This window comes from Leucoraja erinacea, chromosome 11 (assembly GCF_028641065.1).
Source record: "Leucoraja erinacea ecotype New England chromosome 11, Leri_hhj_1, whole genome shotgun sequence".
Classification (NCBI taxonomy): domain Eukaryota; kingdom Metazoa; phylum Chordata; class Chondrichthyes; order Rajiformes; family Rajidae; genus Leucoraja; species Leucoraja erinaceus.
In genome coordinates, this window is record NC_073387.1 from 44,810,732 (window position 1) to 44,837,612 (window position 26,881).

General features: G+C 40.5%; 1 protein-coding gene across 4 annotated transcripts in view; it reads right to left on the reverse strand.

Annotated features, from left to right (window-relative positions):
* Positions 1-1,204: 1,204 nt before the first annotated feature.
* The window catches only part of LOC129701738 (CCR4-NOT transcription complex subunit 6-like), a 68,516-nt gene continuing 42,839 nt past the window's right edge, over positions 1,205-26,881 (reverse strand). For all 4 annotated transcript variants that reach the window (XM_055643132.1, XM_055643131.1, XM_055643133.1 and 1 more), the window contains 6 exons: positions 19,632-19,789; positions 17,448-17,602; positions 16,597-16,751; positions 14,540-14,773; positions 10,589-10,791; positions 1,205-4,890 (listed from right to left, as the gene is read on the reverse strand). In XM_055643132.1, the coding sequence (XP_055499107.1) occupies positions 4,678-4,890; positions 10,589-10,791; positions 14,540-14,773; positions 16,597-16,751; positions 17,448-17,602; positions 19,632-19,789 (1,118 nt within the window). In that variant the 3' untranslated portion in view covers positions 1,205-4,677. The remainder of the gene's footprint in view (positions 4,891-10,588; positions 10,792-14,539; positions 14,774-16,596; positions 16,752-17,447; positions 17,603-19,631; positions 19,790-26,881) is intronic.

Below are 26,881 nucleotides of genomic sequence, written 5' to 3' on the forward strand. Positions count from 1 at the left end.
GGCTAAGGGGATCAGGGGGTATGGAGAGAAGGCAGGTACGGGATACTGAGTTGGATGATCAGCCATGATCATATTGAATGGCGGTGCAGGCTCGAAGGGCCGAATGGCCTACTCCTGCACCTAATTTCTATGTTCTATGTTTCTATGACATTGAGACTAAAAATGTTTCCTTCCCTATAGTTCTTACACAAAGACCAAACCATTAGCAATATTGTTAAACTTGATCCAGAATCAACATTTAACCGTAAACTACTCCATCCTATTATCATGAACATTCACTTGCCTCGGCTTTTGTTGCAACCACTTTTATGAAACAGTTTAAGTTGTTCGTAGACTCAATTATTATGTTCTCGCCGATTCATCTTCTTGAATAAACTGTAACCAGGTCAATACCCTGCTATTGTACTCTTCCATTTTAAATCTCAAGCGGAAACCAAAATCATTGGAATTAATAAAACAAGATAGCTTCATGAACTATTAATCAACACTTTCTCACTGCATGGCCTCTAATCAGTCCCTTTTATCTCACAAATGGAGGTAGATGATTTTTACATGTTGGAAGGAACTATAGATGCTGGTTTAAATCAAAGATAGACACAAATCCTTCTGCAGATTGAAAGACATTGGAAAGGGAAACGAGAGATATAGACAATGATGTAGAGAGATAGAGAACAAAGGAATGAAAGGTATGCAAAAAAAACGATGATAATGGAAGCAGGTCCTTGCGAGGCGAGAACAAAAAGCTGGTGTAACTTGGGTGGGGAAGGGATGCAGGGGTTACTTGGTTGGAGAAATCAATATTTAATCCCCTGGGTTGTAAACTGCCCAAGCGAAATATGAGATGCTGTATTTAGCCTCACTCTGACAATGGAGGAGGCTAGGACAGACAGAAAAGTCAGTGTGGGAATGGGAAGGGGAATTAAAATGTTTAGCAACCGGGAGATCAGGTAGGTCCAGGCAGACTGAGCAAAGGTGTTCAGCGAAACAATCGCCCAGTCTACGTTTGGTCTCGCCGATGTATAAGAGTCCACATCTTGAACAACAGATACAGTAGATAAGGGGATATTTTTTGAAATCTATGTTGATGTAATTGTCTCTACTTTTTGTCTACCCCTAAAAGTTTCAAAATTCCAGATGTGGTGCACATTTAGTCGAGGACTGTAGCCACCACACTTCTAGAGTGAATAAATAAATACAAACAAAGTTTGAAATAGATATACAATTTATTGTCCAAGCTGTGAGTAGGAAAAATACACCTGTGCACGGGAACAAGCAGACCCTGTTTATGGGAAATACATCGTGCTATCAACTGCTATTCAAGCCAAAAAGTTCACATAACATTAAAAAACCCTCGTTTACCATCCCAAATTTAACTTTAGAGCTGCCTAGGTGGCTGTAATTATTTTTGTAATTACTTAGTGCAGATGTAATTGCTGGTTTGATCAGTGCACCCATGAAGAATGGTAAACAAGAGTTGCTGCAGTGCATTATATAATGAAAATCTGTAGAAATAGGTTTAGCACAGAACTGAAAATGTCCTTCTATCCTGAGTAGTAATCACTAGCGAAAATGTGGAGAAGGTTCAGATTCATGTAGCCTACAAGTTACCATCAAGGACTCATTGGAATACACTCAATTTGGACAGGGGAGTGAATGTGACTGTACACAGAAAGTAAACTGGTTTATTAATTTCCTGAATAGATGTAAAAAGGGGCATCTTAATCTTACATAAAATGTACACTTTTTTGCATTATGTAAAAATCAAACATTTCTACATTTGTAGGATTATGCAAAAAATTACTGCATATAAAAATTCCTACAAATATCCTACCAAAGAGATAAAATGTAAATTCAGTACAGCATTTAAATAAGACACCACATTTTAATCACAGAAATGAAGTATACAATAGCATTTGGATTTGGTCTGTGAAGTAACAGCCCCTTATAATTGTGTAATATATATACCCATCCCAAGTGACCACAAAGCTGAAACAATGAGATCAATACTGATAGGTCACTTTTTGCCTAATTTACTTTAGATTGGGGTTTCATGATGTACATTAATAAAATGGTAAAGCAAGGAAAACATGAGCAAACACCTTTTATTCACACTTTACAAAAAGCTACTCATTAAATCTACTACAAACAATACTACCAATAATTAGTTTACTGATTATAAATCGGACATGTTTGCTAATAGTACAAACAAAAATGACTGCAGGTCCCAGACAAAGGTTCATCATAAGTTTATTATGGATGTTTATTAAGTTTTCAACTTACCAAGTTGACCTCAAATTGCGCATTGCATCGTGGTTTTGTCTGCACCAATTGTTCATTAAGTGCTTTGTCTTTAATTAATGTCTTAAAAGAGTTAAAATTTGTCACAATCAACTTAGCTGCATTCCACATTAACTGTAAACCGGAATGAAGACTGGTCCAATTTTTTGAGCGCCATGTTGTGTTCTTTTGTCTCCCTGCCTGCAGTCGAAACTAAAGCGCTAGATCAAACTATACCTCTGGCTCATTCAATGGATAATATAGTACAAGCTAATTCCAAAGGCTCCTCCTTCTTCCCCCTAACACCTTAAACAAAAGCATAGCAAAAGCTAACCTACTAAAGCTTGCACACTTGGCTTTAAGAATATGCTACCAATGGCACAATGAACAGAGAGGAGAGATATAGCACTGGTCCAGCTGAAAAACACAAAACCATGACCATTTAAAAATTAATGGATTTGAAACTTTGTCTGGAAGACCTGCATGGAAAACATAGCTCAGTTCTAGTTTACACTGCTTCAGAACATTAAAATTCCTACCAAGGAATGCTACTTCTTTACAAGATCAAAGCACACAACATCAATGGTGTCTGGTCTCACATGATGCAGCTTTCCTTGGTGAAAAGTAGCACTGTGCAAAGAGACAGAAGCAGTGCCAGGATACAAAGGGTTAAAGTCACACTTTGTACCCAACTGTACCCAACCTGATCAACATATGTGGTGTTCATTGCTCCACAAGAAAAAAATGCCACAGAGCTTATACAAAAGTGTCTTCATAAAATCTCACAAATCTTTAACAGTTTTTATTTTTTTTTAAAAATCTCAAAGAAGATGCTCAGGATTTCTCCGCGTGCACAGGCAGTGCTGGTTCCAAAAATCCCCTCAAAAATAAAAAAGTCGATGAGGCACATCATGTAAAAAAAATAAATCCGAGGAAATTGGGTAATTCATAGATCGTAAGGTTCAAATGTTGATACCAAATCCTGAGGAGTGAAATACTTGAATTTAAATCAACTGTGTCCTCAACTGTAAAAGTAGTACACGAGTTACAAACCCAGAACAGTGCAAATAATAGCAGAGGAAACCTGTTGCAACTTCTTTTTTTACAAATGTTTTTTTAAAGCATGAAACAGATAAAAATTTAGCCTTAGTTTACAATACAATCATTTTTCCAAATCTGTTTTAAATCTTTTTAGTACAAAACACCTTAAATCAGGTCTTCTATGGTTCATATACAATCATTAAAGGCTAAATTCAAATTCAAATTTATACAAACACTTCAAAAGTTTGGGAGTGAAGTATGGAAAGAAAGGTCCTCAATGGCTACTACTGGCCTGAAAAGGTAGTGCTATACAGATATTTTGTGCAACAATACACAGTTGGTTCCACTTTAGTAAATTTTGTTTTGTTAAGTAGGTAATTTTAAAAACTCACAACCTATTTGCACGTATATTTTGCTTTGAATTAACATACAGTAAAACACTCTGGGGTTAGACTACACAGAACCACCAAAATTTGATGTCTTCCAGAGATTTTCATATTCTAATATCTTTCTTTAACTTTGGCTTGACGTGCTCTCGTTGCTACTGAAAGGGCAAATAATTGAAGGCTACAGGCATCGAGGCAGAGATGTGTTTCTTAACAAAGGAGTGGGATGGGAAAGAATCAATATTTTTGTACACACGTCAAAACATTATATATTGCAAGATGAGTTTCAAACTATATTTAAAATAAATTCAGGGAGCAAGTGGAAATGAAACCCGTTGATTTATATTTGATATGCCAAAATAATCAATGAAAATTCCTTTAGTTCTTCAAATGATTTTGGTCAGATTCTAATTCTCTCCTTCAGATTTCCATCTGTACTGCATTCTAACCTTACGTAGCTACTTGTAAAGACGTCACATTATGTCAGAAAAAGTCGAATCTGAAATGTATAATTCTTGGTTGTATTTCAAAGTGCACTGTTGGATTTTGAAGTGTGAGCTGCCGTTCTGCGAATGTTCCTACACAATAAAACAGTGAATTTCACCTCCTCCTCCACACTCCAATTCTAAAAGGAATCAACTGTTTAGACTTATAAGAGACCAGAAATTTTGCTTCATTTTCTACTAAAAATGCAGAAGCATAAAGCAGTACAGGCTTTGTAAGGAGACTTATTTTCAGCATGTCTACAGAATACAAAGTAGGAAACAGGGCTCAATTTCATTATTGTAAATAGCACCAGACTACTATTGTGTTTTTTTTTAATTAGACAAGCTATCTAAGAAACAAATTTAAAACTGATTAAGAACATAATTTTGACAACAATCCTATTGGCCATACTTCACTCCTCAGAACTTAGATTTTACAATTTTACAAGATTGTTTCAGAGGCTTCCCTCCAGAGTACACACACACAACTACCTTCTGCCTGGCAGATGGATACCATTTACTGGCGACACAAAAGGCAGTAAAAGCTCTAGTTGTGCAAAAAGTGAGAAATGGTCTGATGGGATGTGTGGATGCGGGCAGCCACGTATACGGTTTTCTAACAGCCAATTAGTATCCAAAGGTCCAAGGATACCCAGTATGTTAATGTGAGGCTTCGAATAGAAGATGTAGTCAATAATACCCTGTAGTCAAATGAAAAAAATAAAATGAACTTTCAATCTTAAAAGTTATCCATAAATGCATACACTAAATTACCAGCTTCATATGTTAAGCCCTGATACCGCTTAGAAGCAACTGCACACAAATTAAATTTCAAAATGGAAGCAATAGCAATTGCAGCTAAATTATTCAGTTATTAATGCATCAAGATAGAAATTAGAAAAATTGCTGAGCAAACAGCAAATTGCTGAGCAAAAAGCATTCACTCTGCCACCCAAGACTTGATTGAACCAATCCATGGAAACAATTAACACTCTTCTCATACTTTAGACATTACAACTAGAGAATCAAAGTAATAGATTATAATGAAGTCATAACCCAACTAGAAATCTCATTGTGGGAGGTGATAATTATTGCGTATTCAAGCTGAAAATGCCCTTTTCTGGATCCAGTTTATCCCCAGATGAGAACCTCCTGGACTACAAATCTTTATAGGCAAGTATTGCATGATAGAAGGCAGCATTTAAAAGGCACAAGACTTCTATCTCTTGGTACCAGGTCTCAAGAGCCTGAGCGAGAGGAAGAAGTTGGACGGGCTAAGACTTTAATCATTGTAGCGCAGGATGCTGAGGGGTGATTTTATATTTATGTGCAAAATCACAAGGGGACGAGATAGGGTGAATGCACGGTCTTTTATCGGGCCGGGAAATCAAAAAAACATAGCTTTAAGGTGAGACGTCCAAGATTTAATAATAACCCTAGGGGCAATTTTCTCACCCAGAGAGCGGTGGGTATATGGAATGAGCTGCCAAAGGAGGTAGTTGAGGCAAGTACTATAACAGCTTTAAAAATACAATTGGACAGGTATATCACTAGGAACGGTTTAGAGAGATATGGGCTAAAAGCAGACATATGGGAAGAAATTGCAGACACTGGCTGACATATCCAAATCATCATTAAATATGATGTGCTGATAGACTGAAGGGTGGCTAACGTTGTGACACTATTTACAATGGTTGCAAGGAAAACGATGAAGACCAGTGATCCTAACATCTGTGTTTGGCAAGTTACTGGGGAGTATGTTGGGAGATAAGATTTATGAGCATTTGGAGACAGGAGCTGATTAGGGATAATCAGCAGTTTTGTACATGAGATAGTGTAACACGAATCTGATGGGAGTTTTGAGGAAATAAAAAAAAGTTGAGGAGGGAAAAGCGATAGATGTTGTGTATATGGACTTCAGCAATTTATTTGATAAGGTTCCGTTCTGCATGATAGGCTGCTCTGGAAGGTTAGATCGCATGGAATCTAGGGCAAACGAGCTGACTGGAAAGCGATTTAGGTTTCATGAAAGGAAGCAGAGGGTGATGGTGGAAGATTGTTTTGCAATAAAGATGTTCAGCTGGAAAAGGGTGCAGAAAAGATTTACGGGAATGTTGCCAGAGCCATAGGGAGAGGTTGAGCAGGCTACCAATTTATTCCTTGGAACGCAGAAGGAATAAAGTGAATAGAGGTGTATATGATCATGAGAAAAATAAATTTGATAAAGACTCTATGCATTTGCCCTGGGTAGAGGAATCAAGAAGCAAAGGATATAGGTTTAAGGCAAGTGGGGAAAAATTTAATAGGAAACCGAGGGGCAAAGTGAGGACAGTGGGTACAGTGCATTCAGAAAGTATTCAGACCCCTTTACTTTTTCCACATTTTGTTACGCGATAGCGTTATTTTAAAATGGATTAAATTCTTTCTTTTTTAATCATCAATCTACAAACAATACCCTAGAATGAAGAAGCAAAAACAGGCTTTTAGAAATTTTTGCAAAGTAATTAAAAATAAATAACTGAAATATCACATTTTCATAAGTATTCAGACCCTTTACTCAGTACTTTGTTGAAGCACCTTTGGCAGTGATTACAGCCTCAAGTCTTCTTGGGTATGACATTACAAGCTTGTCACACCTTTATTTGGGTTATTTCTCCCATTGTTCTCTGCAGATCCTCTCAAACTCTGTCAGGTTGGATGGGGAGCGACGATGCACAGCTATTTCAGGTCCCTCCAGAGATGTTCGATCGGGTTCAGGCTCTGGCTGGACCACTCAAAGACATTTACACTTGTTATGAAGTCACTCCTGCGTTGTCTTGGGTGTGTGCTTCGGGTCGTTGTCCTGTTGGAAGGTGAACCTCCGCCCCAGTCTGAGGTCCAGAAAGCTCTGGAGCAGGTTTTCACCAAGGATCTCTCTGCACTTTGCTCCATTCATCTTTCCCTTGATTCTCACGAGTCTCTCAGTTCCTGCCGCTGAAAAACATTCCCACAGCATGATGCTGCCACCACGCTTCACCGAAGCTATAGTAATGGGGCCAGGTGATGAGCGGTGCCTGGTTTCCTCCAGACGTGACGCTTGGCATTCAGGCCAGAGTTCAATCTTGGTTTCATCAGACCAGAGAATCTTGTTTCTCATGGTCTGAGAGTCCTTTAGGTGCATTTGGCAAACTCCAAGTGGGCCGTCATGTGTCTTTTACTGAGGAGTGGCCAGAGTGGCTTCCATCTGGCCACTCTACCATAAAGGCCTGATTGGTGGAGTGCTGCAGATATAATTGTCCTTCTGGAAGGTTCTCCCATCTCCACAAAGGAACTCAGGAGCTCTGTCAGAGTGACCATCGGGTTCTTGATCACCTCCCTGACCAAGGCCCTTCTCCCCCAATTGCTCAGTTTGGCCGGGCGGCCAGCTCTGTAAAGAGTCCTGGTGGTTCCAAAGTTCTTCCATTTAAGAATGACGGCGGCCACTGTGCTCTTCGAAACTTGCAATGCTACAGAATTTGTTTTATACCCTTACCCAGATCTTACCCAATCCTGTCTCGGAGGTCTACGAACAATTCCTTCATCTTCATGGCTTGGATTTTGCTCCGACATGCACTGTCAACCGTGGGAACTTATATAGACAGGTGTGCACCTTTCCAAATCATGTCCAATCAATCTAATTTACCACTGGTGGACTCCAATCAAGTTGTAGAAATACCTCAAGGATAATCAATGGAAACAGGATGAACCTAAGCTCAATTTTGAGTGTCATAGCAAAGGATCCGGACACTTAAGTAAATGTGATATTTCAGTTATTTCATTTTAATTACTTTGCAAAAATTGCTAAACACCTGTTTTCGCTTCTTCATTCTGGGGTATTGTGTGTAGATTGATGATAAAAAAAAGAATCCATTTTAAAATAAGGCTGTAACATAACAAAATGTGGAAAAAGTGGAGGGGTCTGTAATTTTTTTGAATGCACTGTATATGGCACAAGCTGCCAGAGGTGATAGTTGATGCAGGCACTATCACAATGTTGAAAAAACATTTGGACAGGTACATGGATAGAATAGGTTTAGAAGGATATGGGCCAAATGCAGGCAGGCGGGCAAGTTGGTTCAAAGGGCCTGCCTCCACGCTGTATGACTGAGTGCATACAGCAAGCAGGACAAAAGGAAGTGCAGTCAAAACTGCTCTGGCAATACATGCTATTAGTCTTTCGTCTGAAATAGAGGTCAGGACCTTGAATAAGTAAAGTTATGGAAAGTGGGAATTGGAAGTAGAACATAAAGGTGACAACAGGAAGGATGATGATACTTTCTAACACAATGAGAGATGAGGAAGCAACATCATGTCAATGTACTAGAAAAAGAGGCAAGAAATAGGGTAGAAAAAGTTTCCACATATGCCGTACAATGTAGCGAGATGACTAAAATTCCCATTGCTACTGGTTTTGTTAGGAAGTGAATTAAATATTTAATTTTGCTCAGATGGATTTAGATATTATCAAAATAATCATGGACATTAAGAGGACAAAAAAAAGGCACCATGAGATATCCCCGACTGACAAAATAAAGGAAGGAGAACCCCAAAAGAATCTACGTAGCTAGGGAGATAGTAGGTCCCCTTATGGATCAGTGGGGTGATCCGTGTGTTAAACCCCATGAAATAAGCGAGGTCTTAAAATATTTTTAATCTGCAAAGGACATGGATGCTTGAGAGGTTGGTGAAGGGAACAGTGATATCCTAGGGCATATTAACACTACAAAAGAAGGCAGAGTTAGAAGTCTCGGTAGGCATAAATGTCGATAAATACCCGAGTGGATCACTGACCCTGTACATCTTAGGATGTAATGGAAAGTGAGAGAAGATTATTGGGTTTTGGCAGAGATTTTTGTACTATTGTTAACTATAGGTAAGGGACTGGAGGGTCGTTAATTGGGTTCCTTTATTTAAGAAGGTAAATAGGGATAAACCATGAAACCACAGGGTGATGATCAGTGGTGGGAATGTTATTGGAAGGGATTTTGATAGAAATTTTTAATTTTCATTTGGAAAGGCAGGGTCTGGTTAATGATACTCAGCATCGCTTTGTGTGTGAGAAATTATATCCCAAGAATTTTGTTGATCTTTTAAAAAAAAAAAAAAAAGTGTCTAAGAGGATCGACAAGGGGCAGAGCAGTAAATATCGTCTACGGGGACTTTAGCAAGGCCGTTGTCAAAGTCCCACATGGTGGGCTGGTTTAGAAATTAAGAGCATTGGGGATCCAGGAGAAGTTAACAAATTGCTTGCAAAATAGGCTTAGTGATAGGAGGAAGAAGGTTGTAGCGAAGGATCCTTTGTTGTTTGTCACAAGCATTAATGATTTGGCTGAAAACGCCGGTGGCATGATGGGTAAGCTTGCAGAGGAACCAAAATTGTGGTATGATGGGCAGTGAAGGTTGTCCAAGTTTACATCAGGATCTAAATTAACTGGAAAAGTACACAAGGGAAAGGTTGGCGGAATTTAACTTTTACAAATACAAAATAATGCATTTTGAGACATTACCAGGGCAAGACATAGATATTAAATGGCAGGGCATTGAGGATGTTGCTCAGAGAGAACTTGGGGTGAAGTTTATAGTTACTCGAGTTATCAGAAGAGATTGGTTAGGTTAGAACTGTTTTTTCAGGTGATCGAAAAGTGACACAAAAAGGTATAGAAAATTATGGAATATATAACGTTGAAAACCAATGTGTTTCCCCATTATAAGGATGTATAAAACTATAGGACATATATGTTTATGGCAAGAGGGAGAAGGTTCAAAGCAGATCCAAGCGGTAAACCCGAGCTGCCAGAGATGGTGGTGAAAGAGAGCAGTAGGAATATTTAAAAGGAATCTGGATAAGCAATTGAACAAGTAGGGCATTGATGGGAACAAATTAATAGAAGGTAGTAAGATTAGTATAGGTAGGCATGATAGTCGGCATAGAAGCAGTAGACCAATTTCTATGCTGTCCAACTATGACTCCCTAACAAGAGCATCAGGCAAGGAAATATAAATCGTTATGACCTCTTCTCATTCCTCCTCCCAATTAAACTGAACATTTCTCATCTGTAAGTATTAATTATGGAAAGCAAAAATAAGTCCAGGTCTTCAAAATCTAATGCAAAAGCTAGGATATACATTATTGCAAAATAAAAATCAGCAGAATAACATTTACATGCAGGGCCAGGAAAAAAACCCCTTTTAAACCAAGTTTAAAAGATATAATTAAAAGTGTGAAACAACTGAAATAGCAATTTGTTTCACATGGATAAACTAAAAGAATTGCCCCCTGAACTATCAAGTGATCACAACATTAATTTTTAATAGATATTTGAATAATTAACAACAAATTCCTTGATGGCATAGTTAAACATTTAACATTAGCATACATACTTTGAAATCAAAGGTGTAGTTTGTATAAGGCATCAGACCATTCTCATAGGCACTCTTCAGGTTAAAGCCATGAGTGATCCTTGCGTTTGGAGTTCCATTTTTTCCAATATTACTGAATTTCATTAGGCATTCACTATATCGCAGCTCCTTGAAATCCTTGTGGTTTGTATCAACTCCTCCAGTGGCCAAGTATTCCACAACACCTGACAAAAAAACAAATTATACTGAAACCATTACCATTTTATACCAAAATCAAATCAAATCATACCATTAAGTGTCAAAAAACCTGGCAAGAGGCGCCACTTTGGAAAAATGTAAATTTCCAAAATTATCTTTCTTGTACCTAGCAACAATAATTATTTAAATTTCCCTTTCTGGCCTCAAAGAGACACGTCTGTCTCAAAAGAACAATTGATTGTATTTGAGATAGTACTACAATTTTCTCTGCTCAACAGTTCACTTTATAAAATGATACAATCCAGGGTTTGAAATTCACGGTTGCCCGGGTGCCAATGACCACTCAAACTGCCGCCGGTCAACCTAAACGGCGAGTCATTTTGCCCGGCTTGGCAACTTGGTTTATACCGAAGATAGACACACAAAAACTGGAGTAACTCTGCGGGTCCGGAGCATCACTGGAGAAAAGAAACGTGACGTTTTGTGTTGGCGACGGTTGTGGGAAAGATGCTAAGTGTGGCGTGACGGAGGGTTGGAGCTAAAGACGGGCAGCAGCGGCGACGGCTCCATCTCCTCCTCCCGCACCTCGCCCCGCCCAGCGTGTTAGCGGCAGCTGCTGCCACTCCGCCAACGGCTCTTTCAAAACAGACCCTTGGAAGAGGGAGGTGTCGGTCAGAGGCGGAAGTAGAGTAGGGGTAGGGAGGGGGTGATTGGAGGACGGAGACGAACCAAAACACTCTCGACAGACCTGCACCGCAGCCAGGATCGATCCCGGTCTCCGGCGCTGCAATCGCTGGACCATCCCCGTCCCCACCCGAGAGCCTCCACACGCCCGGGGATGGCCAGAAGCGTCGGGAGTCAGACGAGCCCGGCGCCCCCAGGCCCACAGCCAGCGCAAAACCCAGCTCAGCTCTGCCTGTCCCGCCAGGTTAACCAGCAGCCATGTCTGGATTGAGACGGGGCTGTAGGCGACAGGCAGCTAGCTGCATTTAGCGCTGGATTGAGCTGAAATTACCGTTCACAGAAGCCTCCGAAGTCTCGCGCGTGTGTGAGTGTGCGCATGCGCGCGCGGCAGCCAAGATATTCTGTCCGCGGTCCCCTCCATATTTTGGTTACGATTTCTGTGCCTGACATGTGTTGTACGAGGAGCGCTGGCCTTCCTTCCCACCTCCTCTGCCCCTTCCTCTCTCTCTCTCTCTCATACGCCCCACCCCACTCCCCGTATCCTGAGAGCCCTCCTCTTCATCCCGCACTGATCCCCATTCCTGTCTCTATTCAGTCCTCACTGACATCCCCTGTGCCCCCCCCACCCATCTATTTATCCTGCACTGATCTCCCTAGCCACCTCGCATTGATTCTCCTGCCACTCCCCATCAATCTTACACTGGTCCCCCAATTCATCCTGTACTGACCCCCTTCCCATCCATCCTGCACAGATCCCCCCCATTCAACCCCACTGACATCCCCCGCGCTCTCCCCTCATAATTTTACCTACTCCAACCAACACTCACTAATTCCCCTGCCTCAATCCATCCAATCAACACAGATTCATACACCCCCCCGACCCTATTGTGCTGGAAATGTCTTCAGAGCTAACATTGACTATGTTTGATAATGGAATGCAATCAAATATGTTTTAATTCCCAATGTTATTATTTGTTTTAATCCATAAAGATGGATTAATTAAATTTTGAACACGTGAAACATTAAAACCGCAGTGTTCGATTGTCACTGACACGTTATTACAGAATTCATTTTAATGGCAAATCAATGCTGTTAATATGGAGTATCATTACTGTAGTTATTTAATGAGCAACATTCACAACTATACGTTGGATTTATCCAGGTTTTACTTCTACAGTCAGTCATATACATCACAAATTTGGTCGGGATATTTCAGTTGAAATTTTAACGTTAATTCTGAAGTGGGACTGATGGAAAAAGCGTTTATCAACAATTTTTTTTTAAATGGTGCTTTCAAACTGGGTATCTTCATTGCCACATACATCTAATCTTAATGTGTGGTAATGTGGCGTCTTGACACCTTTAAATATATTACCAAACATTTGCTGCATTTATGTCCTTTGGCCATCTCTTGTTATGTCAGATGGGTATTGTCAGTTTTGTTAGCTATTATCATAAAATGCCTTTAGAAAATTCCTTGCAACCTGTATATTTTGTTGTGGATAAATTATGTGGGAAGCGAGAGTATTTCTGTACCAATAGCAATAACGACCCATGCTATGGCCATGTCATGATAATGTTCGGTCATTCACAGAAAACATGCTTGTAGTGTGCACGGTTAAGCATATATGTTATCAAGGTCCAGGATTTATTAGCACAGGTTGATCATACGCTGAATAATCCAACCACATTTTTGTTTGGAAGTGGAAAGAAATAATAAAAATTGCATTAATTGCAATGTGTAAAAAGAGTTGAGATACCGTATTATAATTTTGCTGCAAGTCATTGTGGTATATATCATGTCTTGATTGGTGAATATGTTAGTTTGTGACTTTATTTGAAGCAGAAATAATATGTGAATGCATAATTCCGACTGGTAACTGCGCACTTCGTCCGAGCACGCGTCATGCAAGCCATCTTAAATGACCACCTAAAATGTCATTTGGCAACCTAAAAAGCTGCCAAGGTTGCCCGGCTGGCAACAGGGAAAAAAAGTTAAGCGAGAGCCCTGCAATCACTGAGCCCATTGACAATGTGGTTTCAAAATTTGAAAGCTGTAATTGTTTTTCCTACTACAGTGACACCTTTTGAATTCTTAAGTACATTGTAACCGAAACACTAACCCCCAAATTTTGTTTTTTTTTTAATTTAATTTTTTTTTTTTAAATTGGCTTAAAAAAAAAAATGTTACTTAACAAATTGCATTAAGTAAACAAATAATGGAAATTTAAATAAAGGATTAGCTTTATAGTTTGATCATTAAATTCCTTCAGGGTGCATTGTTATGCCCACTCTAAACAGACAAGTATCATTTGGTGAAGCAAAACTGCTTCTCGCAGTTAAAAAAAGAATGTGCCATTACGTTTAACTAGTATTTGTTCACAGATTGCTAACATATGCCCCAGTGGCCTGAATTTGCCTACGAATTTGGAAGATCTACAGAATTGCCAAGTTTATTTCCAATAAAAGTATACACAGACATAATTGATCCAGAATATGAGACATTAAAGAACATTAACAGCAGTTTTTTATATAAATTAGAGAAAGGAGGACCCTCCATTGGCTAGAAGATTCTTTAATTAACAACTACTAGGCAGCTTGAAAATACCACCTTAAATTTTCCGTACAAGTTGGTTAAGGCAGTAACATATTAAACAGAAGGTAGATAAAAATGCTGGAGAAACTCAGCGGGTGAGGCAGCATCTATGGAGCGAAGGAAATAGGCAACGTTTCGGGTCGAGACCCTTCTTCAGATGCTGCCTCACCCGCTGAGTTTCTCCAGCATTTTTGCCTACCTTCGATTTTAAAGCATCTGCAGTTCCTTCTTAAACATATTAAACAGAAGTTCTTTTGTCAAACCATTTCCTTTAAAAATAATATGATTTGGGTTTACTACACACTTGAAGCCACACTTTCAGATTTACTACTGTGGCCTTGAATTTAACAACACTAAACTATAATTTCAAATTACTTTCATGATGAATTCACAGTTTAAAATTCCAGGTTGAGAAATATCCTGATGTTAATTAAAGCACATAGTATTAGAGGGGAAAGTATATTAAAACTAATAAGTAGATAACCAATTCTTACCCGAATCTGGCAGTGAATTGAGATCTGCACAAAGTACAAGTGGAATGACATTAAGATCTCCTGAGACAGCACCTGGTCTGAGTGTTCGAGAAGCCTTGTCAATTATTGTCTTCACTTCAGACAGGAACATCATGGTTTGTATCAGCTTCACATCAGAATACTCAGGATCCCAATGCATATGTGCATTTGCAACAAGAATGAGCTGCTTTTCCATCCCATGAAATGACTTCCCTGCTATGATTCAAAAATAATAGTACACTTTCAGGATTTATCTAAATCAAAAAAAGTAAAAATTTATTTGAGGTATATCAAATTGATGGATTTCTCAGACTTGGATATCTGGAATGCAGAGGTGTTACATCTGCACTTTTCCAGTTGACAAAAGCCTTATTACCACTTTTTTGTTTAGCTTGGCCAATTTGAAGGGTGGCACAGTAACATAGCAGTAGAGTTACTGCCTTAAAGCACCAGACACCCGAGTTTGATCCTGTCTATGGGAGCTGTCTGTACGGAGTTTGTACGTTCTCCCCATGAAGTGTGCGGTTTCACCGGGTGTTTCAGTTTCCTCCCACACTCTAAAGATGTACAGGTTTGTAGGTTAATTGACCCTAGTGTATGATAAACCAATTTTATCTCAATGTCCACATTTGCAAATACCCCACATACTCTACATACACTCAAGCTCCACCAAGAACAGTGGTGAAGCATCACCTTATGGGCCTGTCCCACTTAGGCGACTTTTTAGGCGACTGCAGGAGAATATGCAGTCGCCACATGTTCGCGGGTGGTTGCTGGGGAGTCGCCTTCATGGTCGTGAGGAGTTCCCGCATTCTGGGAACTAGTCGCAGCCTCATTATGGTCGGCATGAATTTTTCAATATGTCAAAAAATTAGCGGCAACCAGAATGATGCCGCCATGGAGAGTAGCGAGAATTCTCGTGTCATAGGTGGTTCGCCAGGAGGTCCTAGTGGGATGCCAGGAAGTCGAAGGTTCTTGTACATTGTGGACGGTGGTGACCGGTGAATTTCATTGGCTCATTGGGGGGAAAAAAATAAAAAATAGCAGTAGTTTTCAAAACCATGGATAACCGACAGGTAATGTTAAATATCCGCCGACCTTCACAGCCGGGTATCTCTGGCTTCAGTCGCCTGAAAAATCACCTAAGTGGGACAGGCCCATTAGCTTAATTTTATGTTACTCAGTTGTATATCAAATAAATTGCGATAGCAGAAATTTGGGCCAAAGCCGAAAAACAGGATTAGCATAACTAGTTATATGGGTCAGCATGGGCAACTTGGGCTATGGGACCTGTATCTATGCTGTACCATTCTCTGTTCATGCAGCCAGGAAACTCAACAAGGCACTACAATAGCAAGTTTAAACTTTTGACATGCAGTGCTTCAGCATACATTTATAAGCATTGTACACAGAACAAATTAATACAGGAAAGATCAAATCAGATAACTGGGCTACCACAAATCCTCATTCAAATTCAGAGGCAGTTAAGACGCAATGGCTTGTACATGTACCAAGTAATCCCTGCATTCACGCCATTCCTTTAACATTTAGTTAATGTTATCATTCATTCTTCAAGGATAGTGATACCTCATTTGATTCAAAAACATTATTTTTTAAAAGTACTATAATTGCAACCAATTATTTCAAGAGTACAAGAGTTCTGTTCCATTAGAATCAAAGCTGCATGAAGGGGACAAAAATGTACTTTCAAAGAAAATACATATAATTAATTAACTGTCAAAAACCCCAACCACAATACAGTCATTTTCAGATCTGATAGAAAAGCAATGTTTGAGGAAGGAGTAAAAGTAGGCAAGTGTAAAGGCTCGATAACACAGCAAAGTAAAAGCAACATAAAGGGAAAGTGAAGAACGAGACAAAACAGCACGTATTTTAAAATAAGAGGATGCTTGAAGAATCCTGATTCTGCATCCTCATGGGGGAAATAATTTAAATGCGTTGGAGAGGAGGAAGAACTAAAGTAATATTTCAGAAGTTATTATAGAAACACACAATAATTAGACGAGAGAAATACTTACGAGCTAGTTCAAAAGAATCCTTCTGCAACTCCAAGAGTATAGCAACGCCAATATTGTCTTTTGTCATAACTCTGTTCAACATAGCTTCTGAGCCATCAGAGTTTGCCATGGCTAACTGGTTGAATTCAACTGTATGGTTCTGAATCAGAGTAAATCTAAAACAGAAATAATACAATACAGTAAAATATATTTTTTATAGGTAGTAAAAGACTATCCCAAATAACCAACTTCCTACAGCAGCAAGTCAAAGAATGGATGATTTAATTGTAATCCTTCGGCATCAAATTGGAATTAACAATCCACAGATTTACATTCAATTACAAAATGAATAATTTAGAAAAACTCTTCATTTATGACAAGTACAACATGGAATACTACAAAAGATTGTTTTCAGAAATTTAAAAAAAATTAGATCATCACTTGACAAGTAACATTGCAGTGAAGAAGAAACAAGGAACTGCTGATGCTAGTTTACACAAACAGACAATAGGTGCTATAGTAAGTAACTCGGTAGATCAAGCAGCATCTCTGGAGAACATGAATAGGTGGTGACATTTTGGGTTGGGACCTTTCTTCAGTCTCGACCCAAAACGTCATCTATCCAAGTTCTCCAGAGATGCTGCCTGACCTGCTGAGTTACGCTAGTACTTTGTCTTTTTTTAAACTTTAAAGTACAGTTGGATTAGCCTGGCTAGACAATATCACTAAATGTCTTCTATATAATCAAATTCTGACTATTTTAGTCCATCTCAAAATGTACTTAGGTTACTTTAACTGGTTCAAACTTTTCTAGAGCTGGTTTATTACGATAAAAAATTAGAAAGCTATAAAAATGTCTTTAGCCAACTTACTTTTCAGTCTTATAGAATATTGCACAACCATCTACATGCTTCCGATCAGATTCTGACATTGTCCTAGCTCTAGATTTAGGACTGAAGAAACCTTCGTATCCATGCGTTTTAAGTTCAACCAGGAAAAAGGCAAAGTACTGTTCAGTCTCAACCTCCTGCACACAAACACAAAGGGATTGAGATAACAAGTCTTTTGGTTTTTTTCCCCCCAATTTTCCTTATGACAAAGGAAATGGACATGCAGCCCATTGAATATACTATATACTAACTCTGAGCAATCCTGTGCATCTCATTCCTCCACCAGATTCCCTGCAACTTATTCTCTTACAAGCTGATTTACATTCCCACCCCCTCTTTCCACATAATTTCCCCACACTCCCCTCCTTATTAGGAGTAATTTACAGTACCCCAATTCACCTAACAACCAGCACATATTTGGGACGTGGAAGGATGTGGATAAAGTCAGGGAAGATACAGATAAAGGGATTAGATGCAAAGTCCACATAGATCACATTGAATGTTAAAATTAAACCAGTCAATGGAACGACAAGAAAGTGCCCCATCTGCCTCCTCTGTCCCAACGTTAGTGCCTTGTGGCAGATGGCCGGTAAAATTTGTATGGAAATGATTCCACAATCACTATACAGGTGCACAACCTTTTATACGAAATCCCAAATAACGAAAAGCTCCGAATAGCAGACATTTTTTCGGTCCTTGAAGAAAGGTCCTTGAAGACGTTCACCGAGGGCGGCCCGCAGAGGTGACAGCGGAACCTCCGGTCAGTCCTCGAAGAAAGGGGAACTAAATCCCCATTCATAAAAGAGAAGGTGAGGGTATATTGCGCGGGAGGGTTAATAATTGACAATCTGCTGCCGCTGAGTTAAAAAGTTCCCACGGTAGACTCACGATACAGAGTGTATCGTGAGTCTTGCGTGGGAACTTTTTAACTCAGCGGGCAGGCAGCAGCAGATTGTCGCTCCCTTCAGTTTCACCCCACCTACACCCCTCTGCTTCCCGGCCATGTGTGTGACCCCTTCCCTCCCCTCTCCAGCTCCCCGACCATTGCACCGGCGCGGGGGCTTTGCACAGTTTTCACGTCGGCGATGCCAGCAGGTCAGTGCCAGTCACCGGAGACGTCAGGAGCAACGGGATACCGACCCCCAGGCCCACTGCAAGCACGGAGATCCCAGAGACCCACAGCCAGCAGCAGCCCAGCCCCGTTCCAACTCCAGAGGAAACCTGCAAACTGGCCGGAGACTTCAGGACCACCAGAAGCCGCTCCCCGATGGGCCGCTACGACGACAAGTGGCAGTTCGCCCACAGCCCGAGCTGTGCCCCCTCATTGGGACACCGACCCCCAGGCCCACTGCAAGCACGGAGATCCCCGATCAGCAACTCCAGCCCAGCCCGCCTCCAACTCCAGAGGAACACGCTCCCCATAGGGGCAGAAGCTGATGGTGTGCAAGGTACGTCTTGTTCTTGGGGTGGCGCAGCTCGGGCTGTGGGCGAACTGCCACTTGTCGCCGTAGCGGCCCATCGGGGAGCGGGTTCCTCTGGAGTTGGAGGGGGAGGGGGGTATTGTGCTGTTTGATCGCCCCCTGCTATCCCAGGGACAGGGAGACACAGCGGCTTTTGAGAATGGTGGGCAATCACTTCCAAAGTTCTGCCCATACAGTCAGTACACCTCTCCTACACTTGTCTCCCGCACTAAGATCATCTCACAGAGAATGATCCCAGCCTAACCCTCCCTATTCTCTCCTATTCTGCAAGAAAAAACTATATTGAAGACTCAAACTCGCGATCGAGTAACTGCCGGGATCGAGGCGCAAACTCGCGACCTTGCGGATACGAGCCAAGCACTCTACCACTGAGCCAGCCGTTAAAATCCATGTTAAAAATCTTCCATTCCGAAAGCCGAAAAATTCCAAATTACAAAAAGTGTCTGGTCCCAAGGCTTTCGGATAAAAGGTTGTGCACCTGTACCACCAATTCCGAGGAAATTAACGTAATTTAAATCCTATTCAATCTCAATGCACCTGCAAATTTGGAAAAAAACAAAACGAAGGAAATATATTGATCACACAGATTTTTTTTAAATAAAGAGGTTTAGCGAACATGGTACTCATTTACAAATAAAGTATTTGCAACTTTAATATCATAAGCTTTTGCCATAAAGTGCCTCACCTGAAGACTGATGATATCTGCATTGCAGTTCAAAATTTCTTGCATAATAGATTTTTTCCTATATTCCCAGTTCAACGCCCATGATGGACAGTATCCATACAGCTGCCTTGTGGCATACTTGTCACATAACACGTTGTAGCACATGACTGAGAATAAAGCTGCAAAAACAATGAACCATTCAATAATTTCAAAGAAAAAAATGCATATTTAAAAAAAAGGCTAGAATAACTCAGCCTATGTGGCAACATCTGTTGAAAAGTACAAAATCACAGGTTTTAATTCCAGAGGGAGGGTTGGCGAGAAACTGAAATAAAGTGATGATGAAACAAGAGAGAGGGGAAAGACCTGTTAATTAAAATAATATGTTCAGATACAAATGGGTGATGAATGCAAACAAAAAACATGGCTGACGCTGCGGGATACAAAACATTATAGACGCCGGAATTTTTTTTAAAGCGTGCTGGAAACACACAGGTCAGGCAGCATCTGTCCCCCGATTCTCTGATTTATTCTCTCTCTCGAGCAAAACTTACTCTACTTCCTGGGTAAATGCCGAAGATGCTAAACCTGCCCTTTTACATCTTCCCAACACATCTTTCATGGACCCAAACATTCCTTCTAGATAAAGGATGTCTTTCAATTTTTATTGTATTCGATGCTCATAATGCGATTCCCATTGCAAATGGGGAAATCAAATGCCGACTGCACGAGAGCTCTTCAGTCCACCAGCCGGGTTTCCAGTAACCTGTCCTTTCAATTAAGCATACTAGTTTAATTCTTACATTTTTCCAATTAAAAAAAAAGTAACACAAGTTTGAGGAACAGACAATGCACAATTGGTGCAGGAGTAGGCCATTTGGCCCTTCGAGCCAGCACCGCCATTCAATGTGATCATTCATGGCTGATCATCCACAATCAGTACCCCATTCCTGCCTTCTCCCCATATCCCGACTCCGCTATCTTTAAGAGCCCTATCTAGCTCTCTCTTGAAAGTATCAAGAGAACCAGCCTCCGCCGCCCCCTCTGAGGCAGAGAATTCCACACTCAAGTCCACAAACCCTTAATAATCTTACATATTTCAAAAAGATTTCCTCTCATCCTAAATTCCAGAGATTCTAAATTCTAAAATACAAATTCCAGAGATTCTAAATTCTAAACTACAAGCCCAGCCGCTCCATTCTATCAACATATGACTGTCCTGCCATCCCAGAAATTAACTTCGTGAACCTACGCTGCACTCCCTCAATAGCAAGAATGTCCTTCCTCAAATTTGGGGACCAAAACTACACATAATACTCCAGGTGTGGCCTCACTAGGGCACTGTAAAACTGCAGAAGGACCTCTTTGCTCCTATACACAACTCTTCTTGTTATGAAAGGCCAACATGCCATTCGCTTTCTTCACTGCCTGCTGTACCTGCATGCTTACTTTCATTGACTGATAAACAAGGACCCCCCAGATCCCGTTGTACTTCCTTCCCAACTTGACACCATTTAGATAAAAATCTGCATTCCTGTTTTTTGTTACCAAAGTGGATAACCTCACATTTATCCACATTAAACTGCATCTGCCATGCATCTGCCCACTCACCCAACCTGTCCAAGTCACCCTGCATTCTCATAGCATCCTCCTCAGTTCACTCTGCCACCCAGCTTTGTGTCATCTGCAAATTTGCTAATGTTACTTTGCATCCCTTCATCTAAATCATTGATGTATATTGTAAATAGCTGCGTTCCCAGCACCGAGCCTTGCGGTACCCCACTAGTCACTGCCTGCCATTCTGAAAGGGACCCATTAATCCCTACTCTTTATTTCCTGTCTGGCAACCAATTTTCTATCCATGTCAGAACTCTACCCCCAATACCATGTGCCCTAATTTTGCCCACTAATCTCCCATGTGGGACCTTATCAAATGCTTTCAGAAAGCCCAGGTACACTACATCTATTGACTCTCCCTTGTCCATTTTCCTAGTTACATTCTCAATGAATTCCAGAAGATTAGTCAAGCATGATTTCCCCTTCGTAAATCAGACCGATCCTGATACTGCTGTCCAAATGTCATTTCATCTTTTATGATTGACCAGCATCTTCCCCACCACCGATGTCAGGCTAACTGGTCTATAATTCCCTGTTTTCTCTCTCCCGCCTTTCTTAAAAAGTGGGATAACGTTAGCTACCCTCCAATCCACAGGAACAGACCCTGAATCTATAGAACATAGGAAAATTATCACCAATGCGTCCACAATTTCTAGACCCACCTCCTTAAGTACCCTGGGATGCAGACCATCAGGCCCTGGGGATTTATCAGCCTTCAGTCCTAACAGTCTACCCAACACCATTTCCTGCCTAATGTGGATTTCCTTCAGTTCCTCCGTCACCCCAGATCCTCTGGCCACTAGTACATCAGGAAGATTGTTTGTGTCCTCCTTAGTGAAGAAGGACATAAAGTACTTATTCAACTCATCTGCCATCTCCTTGTTCCCCAAAATAAATTCACCTTTTTCAGTCTTCAAGGGTCCAACTTTGGTTTTGTCATTTTTTCCTCTTCACATACCTAAAGAAGCTTTTACTATCCTCCTTTACATTCTTGACTAGCTTACCTTCTTACCTCATCTTTTCTCCCTGTATTACCTTTTTAGTTATCTTTTGTTGCTCTTTAAACGCCACCCAATTCCCTGGCTTCCCGCTCATCTTTGCTATGTTGTACTTCTCTTTTAATTTTACTGTCCCCGACTTCTCTTGTCAGCCACGGCTGCCCCTTACTCCCCTACGAATCTTTCTTCCTCTTTGGAATGAACTGATCCTGCACCTTCTGTATTATTCCCAGAAACACCTGCCATTGTTGTTCCACAGTCATCCCTGCTGTGGTATCTTTCCAGTCAACTTTGGCCAGCTCCTCCCTCATGGCTCCATAGTCCCCTTTGTTCAACTTAATAATACTGACACCTCCGATTTACCCTTCTCACTCTCAAATTGGAGATTAAAACTTACCATATTATGGTCACTACCTCCTAATGGCTCCTTAACCTCAAGTTCCCTTATCAAAACCGGTTCATTGCATAACACTAAATCCAGAATTGCCTTCTCCCTGGTATGCTCCAATACAAGCTGCTCTAAGAATCCGTCACCAAGGCACTTCACAAAATTCCTTCCTTGGGGTCCAGTACCAACCTGATTTTCCCAGTCTACCTGCATGTTGAAATCTCCCATAACAACTGTAGCATTATCTTTACGACGTGCCAATTTTAACTCTTGATTCAACATGCACTTTATCCATGCTACTGTTTGGGGGCCTGTAGATAAGTCCTATTAGGGTCTTTTTAGCCTTACAATTCCTTAGTTCTATCCATACTGACTCCGCATCTCCTGTTTCAATGCACCCCTTGCAAGGGACTGAATTTCATTCCTCACCAACAGAGCTACCCCACCCCCTCTGCTCACCTGTCTGTATTTTCGATAGGAGGTATACTCTTAAATATTCAGTTCCCAGCCCTGGCCCTCTTGCAGCCATGTCTCTAATTCCCACAACATCATAATTGCTAATTTCTAACTGAACCTCAAGCTCGTCTACTTCATTTCTTATACTTCGCGCATTCATATACAACACTCTGACTTCGGTATTCACCTCCCCTCTCACACCGCTCATTATTTGCCCTGTCTCTCTTATCCCTTCTCGAACTTTCCTTCCCATTAATTCGGGAGTCTTATGTAACTTTTCCTGTAAACACTTCCCCTTTAACTCCATCCTTATACTCCCAATTTGTCAATCCCTCACCCCCCCCCCCTAATTAGTTTAAACCCAGAGTTGCCAAGTTTTGTCAGAGCATTTCAGCATTCTAGTACCTGAAAATCAGTATTTTGCTGAGGAAATCAGTATTTTACGCGATGCCAATTTGCTGAAAAAAGTGTTTTTTTATATGCGGTCATAACCATGTAAGAGTACAAGAATGCATAACTTTGCTACCAATTGACATGTCTTCTACACACCTTACTTGACAGTGCATTCATTGCCATCTCTTTGTATACTGCTGTTTGAACGGCTGCTTCCTGCTTTTAGCACCAGATGATGATGATGCAGAAGCCATTTTGGAAGCCTCCCTCTCCCACTCTCTCCTCCCCTCTCTCTCCCTACCTCTCTCTCCCTTTTTCCATCCCCCACTCTCCCTCTCCTTCCTTTTTTTCTCCCTCCCACTCTCTCTCCCTCTCTTAACAGTCTGTGATCCATAGCACTGTGGCCATAGCGTTATGTGTAAAGCCCAAAGCGCTATGTTAAAGGCAATAGCGCTCCAGCTGGGAGCTCTATTTTTAGAACCTATTGCGCTGTTCTATTCCCACGCGTTAAACTGACAGCGCTGTTTAAACCTGTAGCGGGACAGGCAGATCAAAGCCCACAAAAATAATCCAGTTCTTGAAATTTAAAATACATTTCATCTGCTATAAATTTTAGAGGTACAGTATGACTTTTTATAACCTTGCATTTTATAAGCAGCAAGATGAAACAGGAAGTCGGGCTGGTTTTTTAAAAATCCGTATTTTACAAAGCAAATCCGTACATCCGTATTCTGATTGCATTTCCGTACAAAATAGGGGAAATCCGTACTACTTGGCAGCTCTGTAAACCCACACGTGTAGCCCTAGTAAACTGGCCTGCCAGAACATCAGTCCCCTACAGTTAAGGTGTAACCCGTCCTTTTGTACAGGTCACCCCTACCACAGAGATCCCAGTGGTCTATAAAGCTAAATCCTTGCTCCCTGCACCAGCCCCCCAGCCACACATTTAGATTCCACAACTCACTGCTCCTGCCCTCACTAGCACGAGATACTGGAAGCAATCCAGAGATGACCACCCTAGAAGTCCTGCTTTTCAGTCTTCTTCCCAACTCTCTAAATTCAAATTGCAGAACCTCCTTCCTCTCTGTTCTGAAGTCGGTCTGTGATACCTTTAACCCTGGCACCAGGGAGGCAACAGACCATCCTAGTACAGGATCTCATCTTACAACTTTATAACCCCCAAGATTCAACAATGCAGGTTATAACCCCCAAGATTCAACAATCCGTTAACCAGTCTTTGTCAGAACAGGCTGGTTTGAGTGAAAAGTCAACAACCTCAATTTCCACTGCACAGATGCTGCTTGACCATGGTGGACATTAGAGCACACCATTATGTCATATTTCTAACAATTGTGCCTTTTTATATCTCACAGTTCCAACCTTGTTTTTCTCATCCTTCTCTCTCTATTCTCTTTCATATCTTTATTTATATCCAGGCAGAACAGCTTTGATAACAATAGACAATAGGTGCAGGAGTAGGCCATTCAGCCCTTCGAGCCAGCACCGCCATTCAATGTGATCATGGATGATCATCCCCAATCAGTACCCCGTTCCTGCCTTCTCCCCATATCCCCTGACTCGGCTATTTTTAAGAGCCCTCTCTAGCTCTCTTGAAAGCATCCAGAGAAACCGCCTCCCTCTGAGGCAGAGAATTCCAGTCTGGCCTTCATCACATCCATTCTGCCAGTACCATCACTACTCGATGTTTTGACTATTAACCTATATACAGAACCAAGTGTATTTCTATTGTAGACATTCTCTCAGGGAGCTCCAAACACTCTAATTTCTCAAAGTTAAAGCTCCACCCACTCTAATTTCTCAAGTTATTGTTTCCTCCAGTTTTCAGTTTTGATTTAAGCAATTCCAAAAGATGGCTCATCAAGCCATCATTCATAATCCAACATTAAGAATGCACCAATAAAACCATCGGGATTTAACATAGTTGGATGTGTTGGAAGTTGCTGTTACCCTCTTTGCTTGGCTACAAAGAAAATTACAGCATTTCACAATTTTAACAAGCTTATTAGTTGTTGCTAGCTGGAAATTGACTGTAGGAGGGTATGGTTTTAGTTTCCTGAGAGCAGTTCAGCTTACAGCCAGCAAGGATAGTACGACAGAGGTGTTTGCAAACCCTGTTAGGGCGCATTTTATACTAGAACAATGTGGTAAGAATCCAAGTAGGGAAATAGATGGAAGAGAGGAAAAATAATTTAGTCCACACGGGTGGGTGGGGGTGGGGGGAGGGGCCTTTTGTTTCTTACTTAGTGTTTTTCATTTGAGCAAAATCAGAACTACAAAAATGTCAGAAATGTCATCACTTCTGGCTCCGCCCTAGATTTTTCTTCTTCCAGTATCATGAACTATTAGGCTTTAAGAAATTAACCCTTTACATCCCACATGATTTTTACAAACAATATTGATAAAGTTATTAACTTCTTTTCATGGAATGTGAATGGCTTAAACTATCCCATTAAGTGGAAAACAATTTTTAAAGTTCTTCGCAGACCAAATGCTCAGATTATTTTTGTTCAGGAAACTCGTGTAAGGCAAGATGACAATCAACGATTTTTCAAGTTTTGGAGAGGACAGCAGTTTCATTCAAATACATGGGCTAAGGTGAAAGGAGTCTCTATTTGTATTGACTCAATAATTCCGTTTGTTCATTATGAAACAATTCCTGATCCATATGGTTAATTTTTGGTGATTACTGGTGTTCTTTATAACCAAAATGTTGCTATGGTGAATGTTTACGCACCAAATATTGATCACCCCGAGTTTTTTTTAAAACAGTTAATTGCATCCTTTTCTAATTTAAATGAACACTTTTTAATAATGGGTGGAGATTTCAACTGATGTCTGAACCCCTTGATTGACAGATCTACATCTGATCATGTGCTTCCAAATAAATCAGCTGGTTTTATCAATTCTTTATTACTTGACTCTGGAATGTTAGAAGTTTGAAGATTCTTACACCCAAATGACAAATAATTTTCTTTTTTTCCCTCATGTATATCATAGTTATTCTAGGATTGACTACTTTATAATAGATTCTCGGCTAGCTTCATCGATCACTACATGCGAGTAGGATGCAATTGGTATTTCTGATCACGCACCATTGGAACTATCAATCAAACTACCTGTTCCAAGTTTAGTGCTAAACAATGAACAGGTAGTTTGATTGATAGTACCTGTTCCAAGTTTAGTGCTAAACAATGGCGATTCAATGCTACTTTGCTTCAAGATTTAAAGTTTGTTAATTTTATTAAAGATCAGATTGCTTTTTTCTTCTTGACAAACTCTACTAAAATATTGGAAATAAATTTTTGATACTATTTCTGTAGTTTTAGGTATTGATTTACAACCTCATCCTATTACTGCAATTGTTGGGCTACCAATGTTAGATTCTATTCATTTGTCCC